At 59.3% G+C, this 22,068-nt stretch overlaps 1 protein-coding gene across 1 annotated transcript in view; it reads right to left on the reverse strand.

Moving 5' to 3' along the window:
- The window catches only part of MAD1L1 (mitotic arrest deficient 1 like 1), a 320,736-nt gene that overhangs the window by 71,346 nt on the left and 227,322 nt on the right, over positions 1 to 22,068 (reverse strand). The window contains exon 15 of the mRNA XM_079718283.1: positions 14,943 to 15,033. Within this exon, the coding sequence (XP_079574409.1) occupies positions 14,943 to 15,033 (91 nt within the window). The remainder of the gene's footprint in view (positions 1 to 14,942; positions 15,034 to 22,068) is intronic.

The following is a 22,068-nucleotide window of genomic DNA, read 5'->3' on the forward strand; positions in this document are numbered from 1 at the left end:
GGACCCACTGAGAGGAGGTGGTGGCGACGTGGCAGCAGCAATGCAGAGCCCCCAGCACGCCCCCTCCCTGCTCCGTGTGTCCACAGCGCCCACCAGCTCGGGACGCTTTAAACCCTGTCCTGTCACCTGTCTCCCCCAGAGGTTAGGGCGGCAGGCGCTGCACGTCAAGTAAACGTTTGCAGGAGTGGGTGACAATTATGACTGCATACGTCCTGTGGTTGCGAAACCAGAGGCCCAGCTGGTGACCAGAACAGGGGAGTCACAGGGCCGGCTGGCCAGGGCCTCCCGCTCCCTGGGTCCGGGGAAGGGGTGCCGGCTGTCATCCCGGGCACGCAGGGCCATGGGCACAGGGGGTTCATGGCGCTGTGAAGGGTGTGTCGGGGGGCAGGCGCCGCTGAAGCAGACGGAAGAGCACGAACAAATTTGCTGAAATCTGCTGCTGCGTGACAGCTTTGAGGAAGAAAGGGGAAAAATGGCTATAATCTTCTGCTAAAAATTTGTTGCCTTGTTTGATTTGCAGCTGAGGAAACTGTTGAGACACTGACGAGAATCTCAAAAGGAAAAGTTTTGAATCTCCCTTTGACGTGTGGGTGCAATTACTGGCTAAACAAAAACGTCCCACTGGCCGAGGGGGCGGAGAGACGTCCCCGTCTGTGACTGCGGAGGAACGGCCCCCGCGGTCCAGCTCCCCCTGCGCCCGCTCCAGCCGAGCCAGTCCTCGGGGAGCCCGCACGAGGGGCTGGGCCCCGCAACCCGCACGCCCAAGGCACAGCAGTACGTGCGGCAACGCCCCTCCCTGGGGCCGCAGCCGGCCCGCGGCCCTCCGCTCACGGGCGAGGGGTCTTCTTCTCGGGCTCAGACTCCGCGCACGCTCAGACGAACAGCCACGTCCCCCTGCGTCCAGGCCACGGCGGAGTCCCCTGGCATCTGCCTCGCTCCTGTCTGTGTTCAAGTCCTGCCCCTAACCTGCCGGCGGCCCGGGCCTCTTGTCTTCCTGGGCCTCAGTTTCCATCTGCTGAAGCGTGAGGGCCGTGAACTTGATCTGTAAGGACCTTCCAAGCCTAGCACCTGGGAGACCTGGACGGAGGTCAGACCCCCCCGGGAGCCCGTGTGCCCTGTGGATGGACGGCGGCCGCCCCGGGCCGGCGAAGGGCTGCCGGGAGGGCGGACCTGCCACGAACAGTAAGAGACCCTGCTAGCAGGAGACAGAGGCCCACGGAGAGTCAAAAAGTCCAGTCAGACCGCCACCGAGCCTCATGCGTATTTACAAATCACCTGGCCTCAAAACTAAATCAACATCTCTCCCAGTTGAAGGAAGACAGCTCAGGGAGAAAAGCAGGGGAGCTTCGGGGGTCCCGCTGGGTCGGAGGGGCAGGGCCGGCCTGACCTCACAGATGGGGGGGCCACAGCCCTCGCCGGCCCCGCCTCACCCCAGCCTGCACACCCGCCTCCGCGAGGCCCAGGGCTCCGCGAACTTGGGCAGGTCCCTCAGGCGCCAACCTTGCGTCCTACGCACCCCATGGGCCGGGGTGGCTCGGTGCTCGGTGGCTCACAGGGACACTCCCCGGCTCTGAAGCCGGGGGCACAGGGCCGGCCCGGCCCGCCCAGACGGTGTGCTCACCGCGGGTGGACAGCCTGGGGATCGGCGGGGGCGCCACGTGACAGCGCAGGCTAGACCTCCCCAAGACCCCCGGCACCAAGACCGAGAAACCGAGGCCCACGCAGCCGCCCTGGACCAGTCACGGGAGGGGTGAAGAGGGGAGGGGCCCAGGGCTGGAGGCAGGAGGGCCACAAGGGAGGGGTGATGGGGGCTTGCCCCTGGGGACTGCCCTCTCACCACAGGCTCTCCGCGAGCCTCCTGCCGTGGGCCAGTGACCGCGTGGGCCGATGCCCTGCACCCCCCACGCCCTTTGTGTCCCCTCGTCCCCCACCACAGAGGCCTCATTCAGGAGCTGGGCACCTGGCACTCCTGTGGCCAAGGCCCCTCACGAACAAACACGCACGGGCTGTGAGGGTCTAGGAAGGGCTGCGAAGGTCCCTGAGGATGCTCATGCTGCCCAGCCCTGGGGGACCGGCCACAGCGGCCGCCGACGGGGCTGGGCTTGGGGAGGGGGCACTGCCGGGCCCTGCCAGTCCCCAAACCGGCAGTGTGCGCTGGGGCTCTCCAGGCAGCTCCAGGAAGGGTGGCGCTGTGGGGAGCCGTGCCTGCCAGGCCAGCACACGTGGGAGACCCTTCTCACACCACCCTCCGGGCGACCGTCTCCCCAGCACGGCAGGGCGAGTTTATCTACCATCAGCCGTGAGGCGCCACGTGGGCCCTGGACACACAAGTGAGCTTGGCAGGCTGTGTCCTGTGGCTGCTGCCACTGTCCCGCGCCCAGGAACAGTGGGGCCCGGGGAGGGCCTCACCCAGCCAGGCCCACTGCTTGTCCCCCTGTGGCCAGCAGCCCCCTCGGCGGAACGCCTGGAAGGAATCCACCCCAGTGAGGAATCTTGGGGCCCGTCCTAGACTCTTAGGTCCTGGCCGGGAGCTCTGCTGGAGTGTGATGTTTCCAAAGACGGGGGCGGGGGGGACAGGCAGGGAGAGCCCCGGGGCCTCCGGCAGCTGGAGCAGGCTGCCCACGGCACTGCCAACCACCAAGAGGGGTGGGACGGGTCTAGCCGGCTGAGGCTGGGGTTGCTCTGGGGTAACCTCAACACTCCCAGACTGCTCGGATGGCAGGTGACATCCGGCAGCCAGTGCCGCTGCAGTGACAGAGAAATACCTTGAGAGGTGAGTGGAGCCGCGCGACGTCACGTCCCCAACTGGGGCTGCACATCCACCTCTGCTGCCACATGAGCCAGGTGGCTTGGGCCAGACCCCATGGAACCTGGAAAAAGGAAAAATGCCACCATCCTGGGATGGTGGGGCGGGGCAGGGCGGGCCACAGAGGCCGAGACCTTCCTCAGCCCTGACCCCAGAGCCTGGCCTGGCTCCCACTCCGTCTCTCCTTGAGGCTCCAGGAAGATGCCCCCAGGAGGTGGCCCAGTGTGTGGTCCTTGCGGCTGGCATTCCGTTGCCCACAACACGGATAATCCTGTGCTAGTTCTGAGACTTGACCAAGCCGTTCCCTCTCTCTGAGACTCAATTTGCTCATCTATAAAATGGGGACACTACTGCTCACCTCCCCAAGTGTGGAAAGATCAAACGGTCAGTGGATGTGAAGACAGCTGTAAACGACACGCAACTTTGCTGGCTGTGTGACTGTCACCCACGATGACCATGGAGTAAAATCTGGGCTATATCCTGAAGGGCACCTCTCACACCCTCCAGAGGCAGCCCAGAACGCCACGTGTCCGAGGACCCAGGCCTTCTGGAGACATCAGAAGACAGCCACAAGAAACCACCAGTGCAAACCTGATCCCCTCAGGAAGGAGGAGCGGGGACGACACCCTGCCCGAGGCTGCAGCACACGGGCCGGGAGCACAGGGGCGGTGGCGCGGGACAGCCTGCCCCGCACGTCCCAAGGAGCCCCCTTGTTTGCCTCCCCCAGGCGGTGGCAGAGGGACAGGTGGACGGAAGATGGCACTGTCCAGCGGCTGGTTGGTGCCCCCTACCTGGGAGGGGACGGCAGAGACCGCCAGGCCACTTCTGCATGGATGCAACAAGGTCCCACCTGCCAGGCAGACACCCGAGCCCGAGCCGGGCACTGGGTGGCAGACACAGGGACCCGGATACCCTCTGTCCTGCCAACTTGAGCCAGACCCCGGCCCATCAACTCCAGGGTGCGGGACTCGGTGAGTTCCCGGGACGTCTGTCAAGAGCTGAGGGCTCCGCCAGTCTCACCGCGCAGGTGGGGGGAACGGCGGGAAAAGCGAGGAGAGCGAGCAGGTCCCCCCGGAGGGTCCGGTGGCCCATTTGCCACCCTGTCCCAGGCCAGGTGAGGCCACCGTGCTGCCCACACTCATCCACGAACGCTCCTGAACGCTCCCGACCTCGGGCTCTAATCAGCAGACAGGGAACTGTTAGCAGAGCCCAATTACAGGACAGTCATCACCTGCTGAGTCCCACCCGGAGCCCTTCAGCAGGGGGTCGATTGTGAGAGAGGCTTGTAAACAGCCTGCAGAGAAGGAATGAAGACAATTCTCATCGTCAGGAGGGCGTGACAGCGGCCATTTAGGCCGGAGCCCAGCTTTGGTGGTCCCATCCCTCCCAGGGCCCCCCCGCCCCATCGCCCGCCCCCTGCTGCCGCCATGGGGCCACCCTGCAGGCCCAGCAAGGTGGGTGCTCTGGTGGTGGCTTTGGCAAGACTCTGGGCTAGGGGGCAGCAGATGTGGCTGAGTGGGGAGGGGCAGCCACTGACAGTGTGGCCGGGGAGGGGCCTGGTTCAGCTGGCCAAGCTGCTCCCCGGCTAACAGGGCCCCCCACTGCTCCTGACCACAGGCTGAGCCTCTCCCTAAGCTGCCGTCACATCAGGGCTGTGAGCAAGGCCCCGACAGCAGCCACCGCCTGGGCACCCGGGGCCACACCCCTTGGGAGGAAGAGGAGCGGAAGGAGGAGGACCACGCCTTCCTCGTATGTCTGGCCAGTCTGGAAGCCGCTGCCTCTGGCCCCGCCCCACCCCCCGCCATTCCAGAGCAACGTCCTCTGAGCCTACTGGCCGGCCGAGTGAGCCGTGTCCCTGCTCAGATGGGCGGGTGAGCAGAAGCTCCGTCACGATCTCCCTACTACAGACGGCAAATGACAGCGGGCACCGTAAATCCACCCTGAGCCACGGGAGCTGGCAGCGGGGGGCCTCGTGGGTCAGGCCGGCAGCTGCAGGACCAGCTGGTGAAGGGCGAGCACCTGGCCGGTGAGGGCAGACAGAGGGCCAAGCAGCCCCGCACCTGCGCCCCCGCCATGGACGCGGGCACTGTGTTTCTCCTCCCAGGCCTCTGAGTTATATCCGAAGTTGTTAAACAAAGCCTGAAAAAAGATGTTTTTTTCTGAATTGTGGTAAGATAAAACTTGCCACCTTAATCATTTTTAAATGTGTTGTTCAGCACTAAGTACTTTCACACTGTTGTGGAGCCGTCACCGCCGTCCGTCCACAGAACTTTCCATGGTCCCAAACTGAGGCTCTGCCCCCATTACACACGAACTCCCCTCCCCCTCCCCCAGCCCCTGGCACCCACCCCCTACTTTCCATCTCTGTGACCCTGGCTCCTCCGGGGGGACCTCACAGAAGTGGAATCACACAGCATCTGTCCTTCTGTGTCTGGCTTATTTCACTGAGTATAATGTCTTCCAGGTCCATCCATGTGGTAGCAGGTGTCAGAGTTTCCTTCCTCTTTAGGGCTGAGTGATATTCCATTGTGTGGATGGACCACGTTTTGTTTCTCCACTCACCCATCGATGGACACTTGGGTGGCATCCACTTTTTGGCTGCTGTGACATGGGTGTGCAAACATCCGCTTGTGACCCTGTTTTCAGCTCCTCGGGGCACATGCCCAGAAGCAGAATTGCTGGATCACGTGGTGAACAAAGCCGCTTGCATGATTCAGTTACGGTACCTGTGGAGGCACACTGTGCAGGCCCGTCTGAGACAGTGCCTTCAGGGTCTAGTGTTTGTCCACAAAACCTCCTGCTATAAGAGCGACTGGTAATTGGCCAGACTTCCCTTCTTGTTAGGGCTGCCAGGAAGCCCAACTTCACTTACAACATCAGCCCTAACGGTCAGAACGTCTGGGATCTGTTTCTGGCAGGCATCATGGTATCACCTGCCAGGAATTCTTTGTGCAACAGTGGGATCTTGTCCAAATAGATGTGATCACGGAAGACGGTCAGGGAGCTGGCACAGGGAGTGCAGATGAACCCCTGGAGAGGGGCCAGGTGATGGCCCACCCCCCGGCTGATACCTAGCGCATCTACACAGGGACCGGTGACACAGCCCCTCTGAGGTGTTGGGGCAAAGCCAGCAGGAACAGAAGAGTGGGCTCCCTCATGGCAGGAGGACGTGGGCCAGAGGGGACCCAATGACGGACTTCAGATCCCCATCCGGTGTCGAGGGGACAGGAGCAGTTTGGGACGCAAATCCGGGGTGCTGGCTCTTCAGAAGCGGGTAACGGGCTGTTAAAGGGGTACATGCAAGTCGAACGCTCCACGGGCCGACACCTGGCGTGTGGGGCAGGGCCCGTGTCCTGCAACTTTGGGGACAATCAGGAAGAGAAAGAACCCAGAGCTTGAGCAGGTTCTGTGTCTCCCATCCCAGTCCTCTGCACGGAAACTCCTTGAATGGAACGGAACCTGTGAGAACAGCTGGGTGTAGCAGGAGAAGCGCCGGGCCCAGAGTCAGGAGGACAGTCTGCTCCTGGCACTGCCCTGCGGGGCTCTGGGCCTCCATCTGGCACAGACCGAGGGCGTCTCCAGGCAGAGCTGTCCCAATGCTGGGCTGCCCAGCTGCACACGGCTGAGTGGAGCTCTGGGGGCTGCGCTGTCCTCCGTCTACGAGGACCTCCCTGCCTCTGTGCGAGGGCACCGCCCAGGGAGGGCGAGGCTCACGTCAGCGAGGGGACCCTCGGGCAGAAGCGGGTGCGCCCCAGCCCGCCACCCCCCTCACTGCAGCTGTGACGCTCCACGATCGCGGTAAGAACACTCGACTCGGTGAAGACGACCGTTGCACGTCCTTTCCCAGCAGGCCTCATTTCCAGGTTTTTAAAGGGCTGGGTCTCTATCTTTCTCATCGAGACACTTTGCAAGGACCACATGGGGGTGAAGAGCGGTATCACGGCCAAGTCCGAGAGCGCCGAGGCTGAAGCGACCGCACGCGACAGCAGCCCGAGGCCGGCGGTGGCTCCGCTGGCTGTGCCGCCAGCCTTTTGCGTGTTGAGTACGGCCAGTGGCGGAGCAGGGCCAGACCAGACGGCGGAGGTCCCAGGGCGAAAAGAGCCCAATTCAGCGGCTCAGTGGGACCTGTCTGCAAATTCGGTGTTGGGCCTGCAGTCTGGGTTCTGAGGCCCGATGACACCCTGGGGCCCCGGGGCACCCAGCAAGGAGGCGGGAAGTTGGCATCCCCGAGGCCCACGGGACGAGAAGGGGCTTAATATTCAGGACATGTCATTCGTTGCAAAAAAAAATCAACAGCCATCAGCACCTGTGGAAATTTCTCCACACACAGACGCACGTCAGCACGCTGGCTTTTTCAGTCCTTGGCTCCAACAAACAGGAGCAGCCTGGTGCCGCCTCGGGGGGCGGGAGGGCTGGGCTTTTTCCTTCATTACGTGTCTTGTTTTACATGCAATATTGAGGAAAGCGGGCCGGGGCAGCGAGGCCCTGGGACCCCTGGACCCCAGGCCCAGTGCAGCCGGATGCAGGGCGTACGCGGCACCGTAAGGGGGTTACGACCCTCAGAGGTGACCACCTCCGTCCGCGTGCGTGACACTCAAGGAAAGACCCACTGATGGTGAAACAAAGGAGACAAGACATTGAGAAGGAGACTCGACAGGAAACATGCAGGGTGAACACATCTGTGAGCTGTTCCCGCGGGGGACATGGACCCCAACAAACAGAAAGACACAGCGACGTCCTTGTGGGAGGGTGTGTCCAGGAGGCGGCCGAGCCCGACCTTCATCTTCACTTCTCACGAAAGCCAGCAAGCTCTAGGCTGGTTGGTGGGGGAGCTGGATATGCTGATTCCAAAGTTCATATAAAAATGAGCAAGAGCTGCCAGGAAAACCCTGATAAAGAAGAGTCACAGGGGCAGGAGGTCACTGAGACCTTGCTGTGACCTGACACGTGGGCATCTGGCGCACGAAGGGGCAGACCTCACCCCAGCGAGGAACAGACAGGCTTTCAGTCGGTGGTCCAGGGGCCCCAGGAAGAGCCTCGTCCAAAACACAGGCAGGCATCACGCTTCCCACCTCGTAAAGAATCAAAACCAAATCCCACATCAATCAGATTGAAGTGTAAAAAATGAAACCACCACAAAACCGGAAGAAACCATGAGAGAATTCTTTTATACCCTGACGCGAGAAAGGTAAAGACATGAACAAAAACCCAGAAGCTAAAAAGGAAAAGGCAATAAATGCATCTGTAAAAAATAAATTTAAAAGCCAAAAACTTCTGCTTGGTAAAAAAACAGCACAAAGTCAAAAGACAAATGGTAAATTGGGAAAACATATTCACAACTTAAAATGAACTCAACTCCTTAATATACAAAGAGCTCCAGAAAACCAACAAGAACCAACAATCCATTTGAAAAATGGACCAGGACATCAACACATATAAACAGATTTAAAAATCCTCACTCATCTATGATAAGGAGACTGAAGGTTAAAACTACACCGAGCAACCCCATTTCAGCTACCAGACCAGAAAAATGTAGAAGTCTGACGGCTGTACGGAAACCGGCACCCTCACAGGTACTGCTACGACACGTCCCACACAGTTCCCATTGGCCCTCATATGACCGTCCGGCGGTGCTGCCGAAATAAATGCAGGTACCCACTGACCCCGCTCTCTCTTCTGGGAGCTTCTCCTACACACAGACTCGTACACACTGGAGACACCATGTGGAGGGCACTCGCCACAGCCTTGCTCATGAGCGTGTTCCTGTTAACTGTCAAGGTTTAATACGTCATGGCAAAGGTGCACGGTGATGCGCCACACACCGTGTTAAAAACGAACAGGGCGCTGCGTATCAGTGGGAAAAGTCTCCCAAATGCACAGAGAGACAAAAGCAAGCTGCGGAAACAGTTTGAAAACAGACTCTTGAGTTCAAAGCGGGGCGGGCAGTACAAATACATATTAGGGGAAACACACCCACCAGTTCGAAGAAGTTATGGTGTGAGAGGAACCAGACAAGGCGCCTCACGTGCACGCCTGGCCCGATCCTCGCCACCCTGGGCAGGCATTCCATCCTTGGGCTCCCCGCGAAGGAGCTGGGACTCAGGAGGGAGGTGAAGCAGCCGCCCGGGGCCCAGTGTCTGTGCAGCAGGAATTCACATCTGGACGTGTGCCCTCTGGAGCCCACCTCCTGGGTGCTCTGCCCTGCAGTCGCCCACATGGGCCCTGGTGTCCTTGTGCCCCAAGAACACTGGCTGGAAGCCAGGCAAGGTCACTGCGCTCAGCTTACAGCCCAGAGGAGGGGCGACGCCACAGCTGGGTCCCGTAGACGGGCAGGGCCCAGGGGCAGACAGAGCAGGTCGTGGGGCCTGGGGAGGGAAGTCGGCTGGAGGGCAGCCCGGTCTTGACTCTACGAAGCTCTGGTCCCGCCACCATGGCGGGTGGGGTGTGGGGGGGTGGAGGCTGCCGGCCCTGTGGTCCTCACACAGACCACCCAGGCTTTCTGGGCAGAACGGGGGCTGCTGGGCAGGGAGGCCTGGACCTCCGCTGGGGAGCTGGAGCGCAACTTGGGGCAGGGGCCGGGGTCTTTGGAGCTGGGGGACATGACCGTGTCACCTCCCGCCGTGTGGCAGACCAGCGGCTCCTGTGACCCGGGCTTCATCTGCCCAGTGGGAATGGCACCCCTGCCTCAGTGCCCATGGCTGTGAAGTGAGAACGTAGGCAGGGTGCCGGGTCAGGGTGCCCCACGTGTGCAGTCAGCAAGGAGCCATGACCAAGCTACAGCCAGCGGGAGGGGGTGGTGTGCGTGGCAACATCAGTGCTGCCCATGCTGTGGCCGCCGCCGGCGCCATCCAGCCCACACCCCTGCCCTCTGGTCGCTCAGCCGGCACCGAGGAAGCAGGTGCTCAGAGCGACATCAGTCCCAGGGAGCGAGCCTTCCTCGCTGGAAGGGACACAACCCACCCCACCAGGAACCACCTCTGGGACGCCCACCTCGCCGGGCGTCCCCAGCACCGTGGCCCGCAGTGTTCCGTCCCCTCCAGGAAGCAACGCCCAGAGAACCTTCCAGAAGCATGGGCAGTAGGCCAGCAGGAAATAGCCTGTCCCGTCGGGGGCAGGACATGCTCAAGGCCCTGGTTAGCGGCAAGAGGGGTCCCGAGAAGCAGAGGCTGGGCCTGCTTTGGGCTCAGGGCTCCCTGGCAGGTGAGAGCAGGTGGGGTGGGGGAGGGAACTGAGGTCCAAGGACTGACTAGTTTGCCCCCGGGGTGCCGGCTGGGCAGGGGGAACCTGCAGATGGGGAAGCCAGTGGGGCTCAGGGGATCTGTGGTGCGGCCAGTGGGCCGGGGGCCCGGAGGCGAGGGCAACGAGGTGTGAAGAGCCGTGAAGGCCGCTCCCTGCCGCGCCCCCATATTCCGGAAAAGGGAAGGACGCAGAGGCTGGGAGAATCTGTGATCAGACAGCGCTCCTGCCTGGTGACGCGGGGACGGGAGCAGGGCAGGCCCCACGGGCACAGGGCGCTCCACGGGCACAGGGCGCTCCACGGGCACAGGGCGCTCCACGGGCACCGCGAGCTTCCCGCTCACAGGGAACCCGGCTATTTTCTACCCACTCCATTTCCAAAAAAGAGACACTCATCTGAAATGTCACTGGGCTGCAGTCCGGTCCCTTTCCTGAGCAGAGCCACAGGCTGGCAGTGGGGCAGCCCCACCCGCGGGGCGGAAGCAGGCAGGGCGGGAACTGGGAGGGAGGCTCCAGTGCAGGGGCTCCTCCCACCGGCCTCCGAGGGACAGTGGGACGGGGGCGCAAAGCCCAGAGATGAATTGTGCTTAATTACGTGCATGCCAAAGCATTTAGAGGTACAGATGTTTGCAATTTTCTTTAAAATGCATTAAGAAAAGAGAAAGTACTGATGGGTGGAAGGGGGTAGAGAGGTGTTGCGTCATAAAGCAGCCACAGGAGAGTGTCTGCAGCAGGACCTGGGGGGACATGTGGGTGTTTACTGTAAAACTCTCCCAACTTTGCCGTATGTTTGACGGTGTTTGTTCGTAACACGACGGGGGCACCGGTAGGGCTGAGTTTGCGTGCTGGCTCCGCCACCCGGGACGCAGGGTGAGCCAGGGGACCAACCTCACCGCCCTCCACGCGAAGCTCGCCCCTCACCAGAGGGGGGCACTGCCGGGGGGGGGGGGGGGCGAGCGTCTGCCAGGCCAAGAGCTGCCATGCGTCTGGCCCTCAGGACTGCACCCCGGGAGCGCCGGGCGGCTCATTGCCTTGACAGCCCCAACGTGGCCCACGAGAAGCTAAACATGGACAACCGTGTGGCACCATCAAGGTAAGAGCGGTGACAGCGGCAGCGGCCGTGCTTCTGTGCTGGGCAAGTCACCGTGCTCCCCATGACAGCCTGCAGGGGGTGGGGTCAGCTCCACGTCCCGGCGAGCAGACGGAGGCCAGGGCCACGGCTGGGGGGGGACAGAGCTAACACCCAGGCCCAGCGCCAACCGCCAAGGAGAGGGACGGCCGAGGGCAGGAGGGCGTGGGAGCGCCCGGGCAGTGCCCTACGCCCACCAGGACCGCTGGGAAGGGCCCGGGGGGGGCACAGGGAGTGTGTTCCCTGAGTCTGTTTCGCAGAGAACCCCTGCTTCGGGCCCAGAGTCCCAGCTGGTTTGCCCAAGTTCAGTCTTTACCGGAGGGCACTTCGCCTCTACTAAACGGCCAACTGTGTCTGGCCAGCTGTGGCCTCCGTTTCCCCATCTCTACACGGGGGCCTTGTCTCCCTGACGTCAGGCTGGCTACCTTAGGACAGATGAGGTGGGAGTAGCCAAGGACCCCCAGAAAGACCCGGACAGGCCACGCACCACAGGCGGAGGGCCCAGCAGCCTCCCCTCCCGGCCCCGCCAGGCACTGGGTGGGCACAGGCCGGCAGGCGTGCACTCAGCTCTGAGCGGTAACCGGCGCGGTTGCCTCACCAACCAGCTGTGAACTAATTACAAAAAGTTCTAACTAGTCGAGCTCCCTCTCCAAGCATATGTTCCCAATTAAGCCAAACTGCAGTGGATTTTAATCAATCTTCCTTGAAGCAGCCCAACTTGCAGACTCCTCCAGGGGGAGAGAGGAGAGGAGATCTGCATAAAGATCACGCCGGCAGCACCGCGGATAAACACACAGCCGGGGGGGCTACACGCTAACTGGGCCCCTCGGCCCGTCCTCCCGCTCTGCCCGGGCCACGAAGCTGCGGTTCTGCGGTCGCACAGACGAAGCGGAGCCTGGGGGCAGCCGGGCCACCTGGAGGGGTGTGCTGCCCTCTCCTGCTGCCTCCACGGCCCGGGGACCGAGGTGAAGGGGACGAGGTCTTGGCCTCACGACGGTGTGGTCAGACGTGGCCTGTGACCTCCTGGTAACCCCCACGTGGGCGCATCATCCCCGATTTTATAAAGGATGTGCTGGGGACTCGGGTGGCAAAGCATGACATGCCCGAGACCACCCAGCTGAGGGGCAGGATTCCTGCCGAGGTCTACAGACTCGGACGCCGGTGCCTCCAGGGCACCACCCAGGTCTCCGCGGTTTCCACGAGCCCAGGTCCCCTTCAGACCCATTTCAGCGCCCCCTGGAGGGGGCTCCCTGAGCCAGACATGAGGTCTTCCCGGTCCCCTGCACCAGGACCAGAACGCCCAGTGGTTTCCCTCTGTCTGCCCTGAGGGGTCAGGGTGCGGGTGGGCACCCTCCTTCCCGGGCCGGGTCTGCCCACGGGCGCTCCGCCCAGGCCGGACGGCGGTGGGGCCAACTCTGCCCCTCTGGCGTCACGGTCGGACAGGAACTGTCGCTGCGACGGGGGCGACCCGTCCACTCAGCCTTGGAGGCGTGCACCTCTCCTCGCCCCAGAGCATCACACGACGGACCCAGGCCAGGGGCGGCGCATAGGGCGGTGGGGTGGGCCGGGGTGGGGGAGGAGACCAGTGGTCCCGGAGCTGAGGCTGCTCACCTGGGAATGGCGGCCGGGCCACCAGAGGTGCAGGGCAGGACGGTGAGGTGAGGGGTCAGGAGTGTGTGGAGGCCAGGGGCGACGGGGGGCGGGGGGTGGCTCAGGAGACAACGGCCCTGGGTTCAAAGGCCAGCCCTGCTCCCTGGGGCTCAGTGCCCATGACTACAGTGCTGACCCTCTCTGAGCGAAGCCGCCTCGTCAGTGCAGAGGGGGCGGCAGGACTTCTCCCAGGAGTGTGGGCGGGCACAGACACAGGAGGCCTGAGGGGAAAACCCAGGGCCCACGGAGCACGGGGTCGGCACACAGCAGAGGCCTGCGGCACCTGTAGCAGAGATGGTGAGCCAGGAGACAGGGCTCGGCCCCCACCATCACAAGGACCTTTCTGAAACGAGCCCTGTGCTGGGGCGGGGATGCTCCCGAGAGCCTTCTGGAACTCAAGCTGGAACTGGCCACACAGAGAAAGGGGCTGTGACGTGGGACAGAGGCACCCAGGAGCCTCTGCTTGCTGCTGTCTCAAGATCCGGGTGACCCGCAGAGTTGGAGGGGCGGCAGCAGGCCCCGGGCTCAAAGCAGGTGGAGAGTACCAGTGCGGCGGGACTGCACCTGGTGCGGGGGCCACCCGAGCGCCCACGGCGGGGACGGGGCCTCACACCCCCGGACGTGGCTCCAGAATAGCCCCGGCTGGGGGTGAGGGAGGCGGCGGCCGCGCGCCCTGGGAGCAGCGGCAGGCGCGCACATCACCGTGCGAACGGCTGCTCCCCCAGGATCCTCGAAACCAGGACCCACTTGCCACAGCCTCCCGGCCACGCCGGGGGCAGCTGCTCACAGGCACACTCGGTGCTGCGTGTGGCCACTGCTGGCCGGGTACCCCCCTCACACACACACTTCCACGGACAGAAACCTGTGTGCCTAGAGCCAGGCCGCACCAGGGCGCAGACCCTGACCCATGCCCTCCCCAATCTAACACGGATACCACCTGCCGCCTTGGCCGTGAGTGCCTCTAGGACGTACGGCCAGGCCCCCACCCTGCGTGAGGTCCATGTGGGGCCCAGGAGGCTGGACACGGCCGTCGTCGCTGACCCCACCCACAGAGCGCGGACGGGACCGGGCACCACCCGCCCGAACCTCCCATACAGGAAGGCTCGAGCTGGGGGCCCCCAACGCCGGCCCCGTCTCCCCACATCCACTGACGGTGCTCACGGCACCTCTCACCTGGTCTGACCCTCGACACCATCACCAAGGGCCACTGAGGCTCCTCGTGACAGGCTTTGAAGCCCTGGAGCAGGAAAAAGGAAACATCGATTTCGGCAGCAGTCACTGAGCCCCAATCAGAGGCCTGGGAAGCCATCAGCCGATACCTCAGGCTGAGCTCAACTTAGGACCCAGAAAGACTCTCCCCATCCTGCCCTGACATGGCACCACTGACGGGCGGCTGGGGGTTCACCCGCCAGCAGCCCAGCTCTCCCAGCAGGAATGCGGCCCAATTAAAATGGTACAAGGTGACAGGTCCTGGAGCTGAGTACGGCCCAGCTGCGGCTCACAGCGCCTTGTTTTATCAAGGTTGTCACTTTTCCCATCTCCAGAAATCGGGAATAAAAAGGATATTTGATTTGCCTCTAATAGATGCCAAGAGAAAAATCAATGGCCTGTCCAAAATCTGGGTAATCACTAACCTGCAGGTCTCCTGCCATGGAACAATTTAGACAGGAGGATAAAAATGAAAAACAAAGCAAAAGCAAAACAGCGCAAATAGCAATCCGACTTCACAACTGCAGGCAGATGCGGACAGGCCTGGATATAAACCCCAAACCACCCAGGACCTCTGCTGGTGTCTCCTCCCAGGGGGGCAGGCCTCTCACACCCGCCACGGGCAACGCAGAGGTCAGGCTGTGGGCTCGCTGCAGCCAGCGGTCGGGAAAAACGAGACGGAGACCAAGAAAGCAGACGGGGTGGGTGGCTGGGGGCAGCGCCACCCGGGGCAGGCCGCCCCTACTGGTGGCTCGGGACGGGTGTTCTCGGCCAGCCAGGTGCCTGGGTGGGGGACAGGCCCCCGGTTTAGTCTAGTCTGGTCAGCTAGAAAGTGGGATGGCTGGGGTGCAGGAACCTCGGGCAAAACCCAGGAGAAAACAGGAGGGCAGGGCAAGCCCCGAACGAGCTCACCTGCAGGGTGAGCCGCTCCAGCTGTGTCTCCAGCACCTTCTTCTCTTCCTCCAGACGGCTCCGCTCCCCCTCCAGCTCCTCAACCTTCAACCTGCAAGGAGAGCAGATCCATGACAGGAACCCCACTGTGGCCCGCCCTCTGGGGAGGAAAAGGGGAAAGGTTACAAGACGGTTAAAAGGCTCGTTGCCAAGTACACGTTTGTAGAAATGTGACATGAAGAGATGACATTCAGGAAAAACTGTAAAACTACACAAGCCCAGGATGGGGGAGCGCAGCGAAGGCATCTATTCCGGTGCAGAAGCTTCTGCCGCGGGGAGGGGTGGGGCCTTCGCCGATCAGGACCGGAAGGGAGCAGGGAGGAGAACTAACAGGTGGCACCGTGGGCCTGCACGTGTCCTGTGCCCACCAGTCCACCCCCACAAGTGTGACCACGCACCGGAGAGGTTGCGAGAATCAAGAGAACGACCTGAAGAGAGTCTCCAAGCACGACGAAAAGACAGGGAAGCTCTCCGACGTGCGCTGTGGACCCAGCTAGTGGCTGGAGGCTGGGGGACCACCAGGACGAGGCGCAGAAGCAGGCTCTTCTTACCCCGAAGGCCCAGAGGCCAAGCAAGGCCAGTGGCCGAAGCAGGCATGCAGGGAGGTTGCAGCTAATCGTAAGAAGGCGCCTATTTTTGTCTTCCTTTTTAAATTTAATTTTTTTATAGCAACCATATTCATATGATTTAAAATTTAAAAATGCCAAGGAAGCAGTGCCCAGCAGTGACACAGGGTGAGGAACAGAGCCTCTTCCACCAGCCAGAATGGAAAACTCACGCTTCATGGATAATTCAGGAAGGTCTTGGCTCAGGAGTGGGAGGTAACTGCCTCCAGACTGGTACTTGCTCCAGGCTGGCCCAGCAAATCACAATGGCGAGATCTGAGAGGACCAAACTCTTCCCGAGAAACCTAAGTGCATCCCTGAAAAACGCTCAACAAGATTTATACAAGCACAAAGACGTTCAGAACCCAGCAACCTAAAACTCACAATGTCTGCCATCCAATCAAAGATTACCGGGCATTAAGTAGGAAAATATGACCCACAATGAAGAGAATAACCTACCTGTGCAGAATAACTGCACAGACATTAAATCAGCATCCAAGGACATTGAAACAGTTATTAAAAGCTATTGGAATAAAGGACTAATATTCCACTGTTCAGCAGTTAAGGACAGATACGGAAGATATAAACAGGACCAAATTGAATTCCTAGAGGTGGAAGCTACGATGTCTGAGATGAAAAAGCCTGGATGATATTAATGATGGATTAGACTCCTCAGGACAAAAGTTTAGTGCAGTTGAAGACAGAGCGATAAAAACTATCCACAGTAGCAGACAGAGAGGAAAATCGATCTTTAAAACTGGAAGGAGCATCGCTGAGCGGTGGGGCAACTTCATGAAGGTGAATTTACGTGTAACTGGAGTCCCTGCGGTGGTGGTGGTGGTGGTGGGGGATGGGACAGAAAAATACTGCAAGAAGGTTCCAAATGTGACGAAAGTATAAAGACACAGACCCAAGAAGCTACACAAACCCGAGCACAAGAAACATGAAGAAAACAGCCCCAGTGCACAAACGATCTGGCTGCTTAAAACCAGTGATAAAGAAATCCCACAAGCAGCCACAGAAAGGAAATGTTACCCACAGAGAAACAAAGCAGCTTCCTCAGCAGAGACACTGCAAGTGAGAAAGAGGAGAAAAATCTTTAAAATACTAGAAGAAATGAAAAAATGTCAACCTAGAATTCTATTCCCACTGAAAATATCTTTCAAAAAACAAAAGCAAAATAAAGATGCTCTCAGACATACAAAAACAAAGAATTTATCACCAGCAGGCCTGCTCTACAGGAAATGTCAAGGGAAATCCTCAGGCAGAAGGGAAGGAGAAGCCACACAAAAGCATGAGGAGCAACGGAAATCTTAGCTACGTGGGCAGAAATATGGTTTTTTTTTTTTTTTTTTTTTTTTGTGGTACGCGGGCCTCCCACTGTTGTGGCCTCTCCCGTTGCGGAGCACAGGCTCCAGACACACAGGCTCAGCAGCCATGGCTCATGGGCCCAGCCGCTCCGCAGCATGTGGGATCCTCCCGGACCAGAGCTCGAACCCGTGTCCCCTGCACCGGCAGGCGGACTCTCAACCACTGCGCCACCAGGGAAGCCCAGAAATATGGTTTTTCACATTATTTAAATCTTTTAGAAATATTTAAATTACTATTTTTAAAAGAGATTGACTGTTTAAACAAAACTAATAAAAATATATTGGGGTTTTCAGACATAAATATTAAGTAAAATATATGACAGCAACAGCACAAAGGCTGAATAAACAGACATACACAGCTGTAAGGTTACATTATGTGAAAAGGTATAGTATCACCTGAAGGTAGATGGTGACAAGTGTAAGATGTATATTAAAAACCTTAGAGCAATCCCTAAAATAAAAAAAACAAAGAGTTACAACCAAAAAGCCAAAAAAGGATATAAAATGGTATCATAAAAAACACCCAAGTGGGGCTTCCCTGGTGGCGCAGTGGTTGAGAGTCCGCCTGCCGATGCAGGGGAAACGGGTTCGTGCCCCGGTCCGGGAAGATCCCACATGCCGCGGAGCGGCTGGGCCCGTGAGCCATGGCCGCTGAGTCTGCGCGTCCGGAGCCTGTGCTCCGCAACGGGAGAGGCCACAACAGTGAGAGGCCCACATACCGCAAAAAAAAGAAAAAAAAAAAAACACACAAAAAAACCCAAAGAGTTACAACCAAAAAGCCAAAAAAGGATATAAAATGGTATCATAAAAAACACCCAAGTGGGGCTTCCCTGGTGGCGCAGTGGTTGAGAGTCCACCTGCCGATGCAGGGGACACGGGTTCGTGCCCTGGTCCGGGAGGATCCCACATGCCGCAGAGCAGCTGGGCCCGTGAGCCATGGCCGCTGAGCCTGCGCATCCGGAGCCTGTGCTCCGCGACGGGAGAGGCCACAACAGTGAGAGGCCCACATACTGCAAAAAAAAAAAAAAACTTCATGAAGAGAATGAAAAGACAAGCTACAGAATGGGAGAAAAGATTTGCCAATATCTGATAAAGGACTCGTATCCAGATTGTATAAAGGACCCTCCAAACTCAACAACAAGCAAGTAAGTAATCAAATAAAAAATGGACAGAAGTTTGAACATTTTACCGAAGAAGATATACAATGACAAGCACGTGAAAAGGTGCCCAAGATCGTTAGTCAATAGGGACATGAAAGCTTAAACCACAGTGAAATGCCACCTCGCATCTACCAGAAGGATTAAAATGGGGAGGACCAACCACACCAAGTGCTGGCGAGGAGAACCCACACCTCTCGTCCACTGGCAGCAGGAATACAAAACAGTGCAACCACTCTGGAAGACAGCTTCTTCAAGAGTTACTCACGCAGCTACCAGCCATCCCCCGTGGCGGCGTTCCTCTGGGAGAACAGAAGGGACACAAGGACTTGGTGTGTGACACAGAGCAGCTTCATCCCCACAGCCAAAACGTGGGGCAAACCAGACGTCCACCAGCAAGGGCGTGCGTGAGCGAACAGCGGTGTATGCGTGCAGGGGAATAGGGCTCAGCAGAGAGAAAGGGCAAACCGCTGGCACACACATGCGCTGTCTCAAGACAACTACGGTCAGAGAGAGAGGCCGGAGTACACACTGCACAGCTCCCACAACACACAGCTTCGTGACGTGCCCACCGACCGCCGGTGGTTGAAAGCAGACTGGTAGCTGCCTGGGTGTGGGGGAGGGGAGAAGGGGGAGGCAGGGTTATAATCGAGCAAGAGGGAATGTTTGGGGGCGGAGGACAGGCCCACTATCTTGAGTGTGGTGATGGTTCCATGTGTGTGTGTGTGTGTGTGTGTGTGTGTGTGTGTGTGTGTGTGTGTGTGTGTGTGTGTGTGTGTATGAGAGAGAGAGAGAGAATATATCCAGTTGTACACTTAACATGTGCAGCCTACAACTGTGAAGACACACGCTGCACCCATGCCTTTGACAGGTCACCCTGTCCCTCGCAGGAGCACCCGAGCAGCGCTGAGCCGCAGGTGTGGCCAGGGCTGCGGGCATCGCAGGGAACTGAGGAAGAGTCTCTGGCGCCCAGTGAGGCCAGTGCCCCACACAGCTCGCATCCCATCCCCTAGTTTTCACAGGGGAACCTGAGGCTCACGGAGGTTAAGTGACTGCAGGGAAGCGGCCCATCCGGTACCCAGGACAGGGAGCCCAGCAGTCGGGCTCCAGGGTCGATGCCCTTACCCCCTAGGACAGTGCTTCTTAGAGGGACGACTCGGAGGTGTGACCCACCTGGCCTCGGTGAGGCATCCCTGTGAGCTTTGGGGGGAGGTGGTGGTCAGTGCCCCGGCCACCGCCAGGAAGCCCCTTCCGGAGAAGGACTCTGCATCTCAGGGACAGGCTGCACGAGAGCCCCGCAAGGCCCCTCTTAAAACAGGTATTATGGATTCTGAAGGCTTGTGAACCAAAGTTCTCCGGTCTAAACTCAAATAAGCACATGTACGTGGCAGCAGACTTCCTAGTGAGCGGCGAGCTAGAACCCATCCCAGCTGTCGGAGAGCAAACCACGTCAACAGCACTAGTTGTGCATCTTAAAAACGGGCGCTTTCTTCTCCTTGTCCTCCTCTGAGGCAAACTGTTATCTCACCGAGGGGGAGGGGGAGAGAACGAATGAATGAGTGGGTGTGCGTGTTTGTTCAAAAGCTCAGAATGCTGGTCTGCCTTCAAAGTGTTCAAAGCAATCAGGTCTGGTGTTAAGTGTCTTGAAATTGACTAACTCCAAGTTTTTTAAACACTGAGGGTATTACATAAACTGGATGCCATCCCAGATCATTTCTCGAGAAGACGAAGCCAATCAAAGCAGGGGCGTGTGTGCGTGTGTGCGCACGCGCGCGGGTCAGGAGAAATCAGCGAGAAAGGGGTGTTTGTTATCTTCCCTAAAAAAACATTTGCAATGAACGTACCACGTACCCTGGAAAACTTCTGAGGGAAGAATGATTGTTTTTGCAGAACTAAAACCCAGGGTAGCGGGGGTAGGGTGCCAGGGGTCAGGCTCCCGGTGCTGGAGGGGACAGTGGGCGGAACTAGAGGTGCAGCTGGGCAAAGAGCACCTGGTCTGGGAGGCCACCTGCCCAGGCTGACCGCCCTCTGGTCCCAGACCCCACACCCTGCCTGCTGGCCCCCCACCGACCGCCTGCCCAGGGCTGTGCGGCTGCTCTGTCCCCATGGGCCTGGCCATCCCCTCTGTCGGACGGTCTGCTCTGTGTCCCCAGCGTCGGGCTCACCGCAGGCATCGCCAGCCCTGTCCTGCCCCTGCATCAGAGGCTCGAGCACGGGGAGATGGACCGCACCAGCACTGGAGTCGTTCGTACGAGGAGGGGGGTGTCCTGCTACAGACTGAACGTCTGGGTCCCCCAGATTCACACGTTGGAGCCCACCCCCGGGTGTGATATTTGGAGGTGGGTCTCTGGAGGGCGACGGGTCAGATGAGGCCGGGGGGTGCCCTCGGGGTGGGGTCGGCGCCTGGCAGGAAGACAGCAGAGCCTGCTCGCGCTCTCTGCCCTGTGAGGGCCTGCCGAGAAGGCGTCAGGAGGCCAAGAGGGAGGCCTCAGGGGAAACCTAACTTGCCAACACCCTGATCTCAGGCTCCCGGCCTCCAGAACTGGGAGAAAATAAGTGCTGTATAAGCCGCCCGGGCTGTGGTGTCTGTCACGGTGGCCTGAGCTGGCGCCGAGAAGGTGCTGCTGTAACCAACACGTAAACAACGTGCAGACGGAAGGGCTCCTGGGCAGAGGCTGGGCGGGGCGGGAGGCGGCTGCCAGAAACAAGGACACTGAGGGCGGCTGTGGTGAGAGCTGAGGGCGGAAGAACGTGCAGTGCGGGCGGGGGGCGGGGCCGCGTCACTAGGTCACACACAGAGGGCGTGGCTGAGCCGCGCGGGGCGGGTTCTGCGGAAGGCGGAACTGGAGCTGTTGAGCCGAGGAGACCGCTGAGCACGGCGCTGAGAGGGTGTCCTGGTCCCTCCCGACTGCTGACGACAGAAGGTGAGATGAAAGTGAGGCAGGAACTGTTAACACTACGTACCTCCGATCTGATGCGATGAGAAGGCACGAACCCCAAACCCCAGCGTCTTCCCAAAAGCCACACGTCAGCCTTGTCGCAGAACACGTCCGACAAACGGGGGCTGGGGATGCTGGCACGGCCAAGGTCGTGGAAAACAAAGACGGAGAAACTGGCAGAGAGCGGGGGAGGCGGGGGGACGAGACGGCTGAGACCAAGGTGGGGCCCTGGGCTGGACGCTGCTGGGTAAACAAAGGGTGAACGCAGGCCGCAGACCAGTTAACTGTGACTCGACTGTGACAAACGCACCAGGAAGACGAAGATGTTGATAACGAGGGACAAAGGTGAGCAGCGTATGAGACGCTCTGTACTATCTGTGCAGCCCTCCTGTAAACCAACAATTATTCCGAAATGAACAGCTGGCAAGAAAGAAGGGAAAGAAAGGAGGGAAGGAAGGAAGAATGTGCGCTGGGGTGGCCGTATTAGTACCGGACAAAAGAGACGTCAGAGGAGATAACCAGACAGCGGCCACCCCAAAAAAGAGGAATGACAAACATGTAAAACAGTTTATTCACCAAGAAGACACAATAACCCTAAATGAACATGCCCCTAAAAGTAGAGCTTCAAAATACATGAAGCGAAAAATGACAGACCTGGAAGGAAAAACAGACAAATCCACAAGTATGGCTGGAGATTTCAAAGCTTCCTGCTAAGGAGTTAGAACTGTGGACAGATGAGCAAAGACACACAGGACTGAACAACACCGTCAACCGATGGCATCTAACAGGAACTTACAGAACACAGCACCCAACGCAGCAGGATACTCATTCTTCTCAAGTACAGATGCAGCATTCTCCAGGACAGAGCATGTGCCTGGGGCATTTAACAAACCTTAGCAAATTAAAAAAAATGAAAACTATACAAACTGACAATGAAAATGAGACTACAACAGATCGCAAGCGTGGGATGCAGCTGAAGCAGTGCCTAGAAAAATCTGTAGCCTTAAACGCTTATA

This window comes from Hyperoodon ampullatus (genome assembly GCF_949752795.1).
Source record: "Hyperoodon ampullatus genome assembly, chromosome: 14".
Classification (NCBI taxonomy): Eukaryota; Metazoa; Chordata; class Mammalia; order Artiodactyla; family Ziphiidae; genus Hyperoodon; species Hyperoodon ampullatus.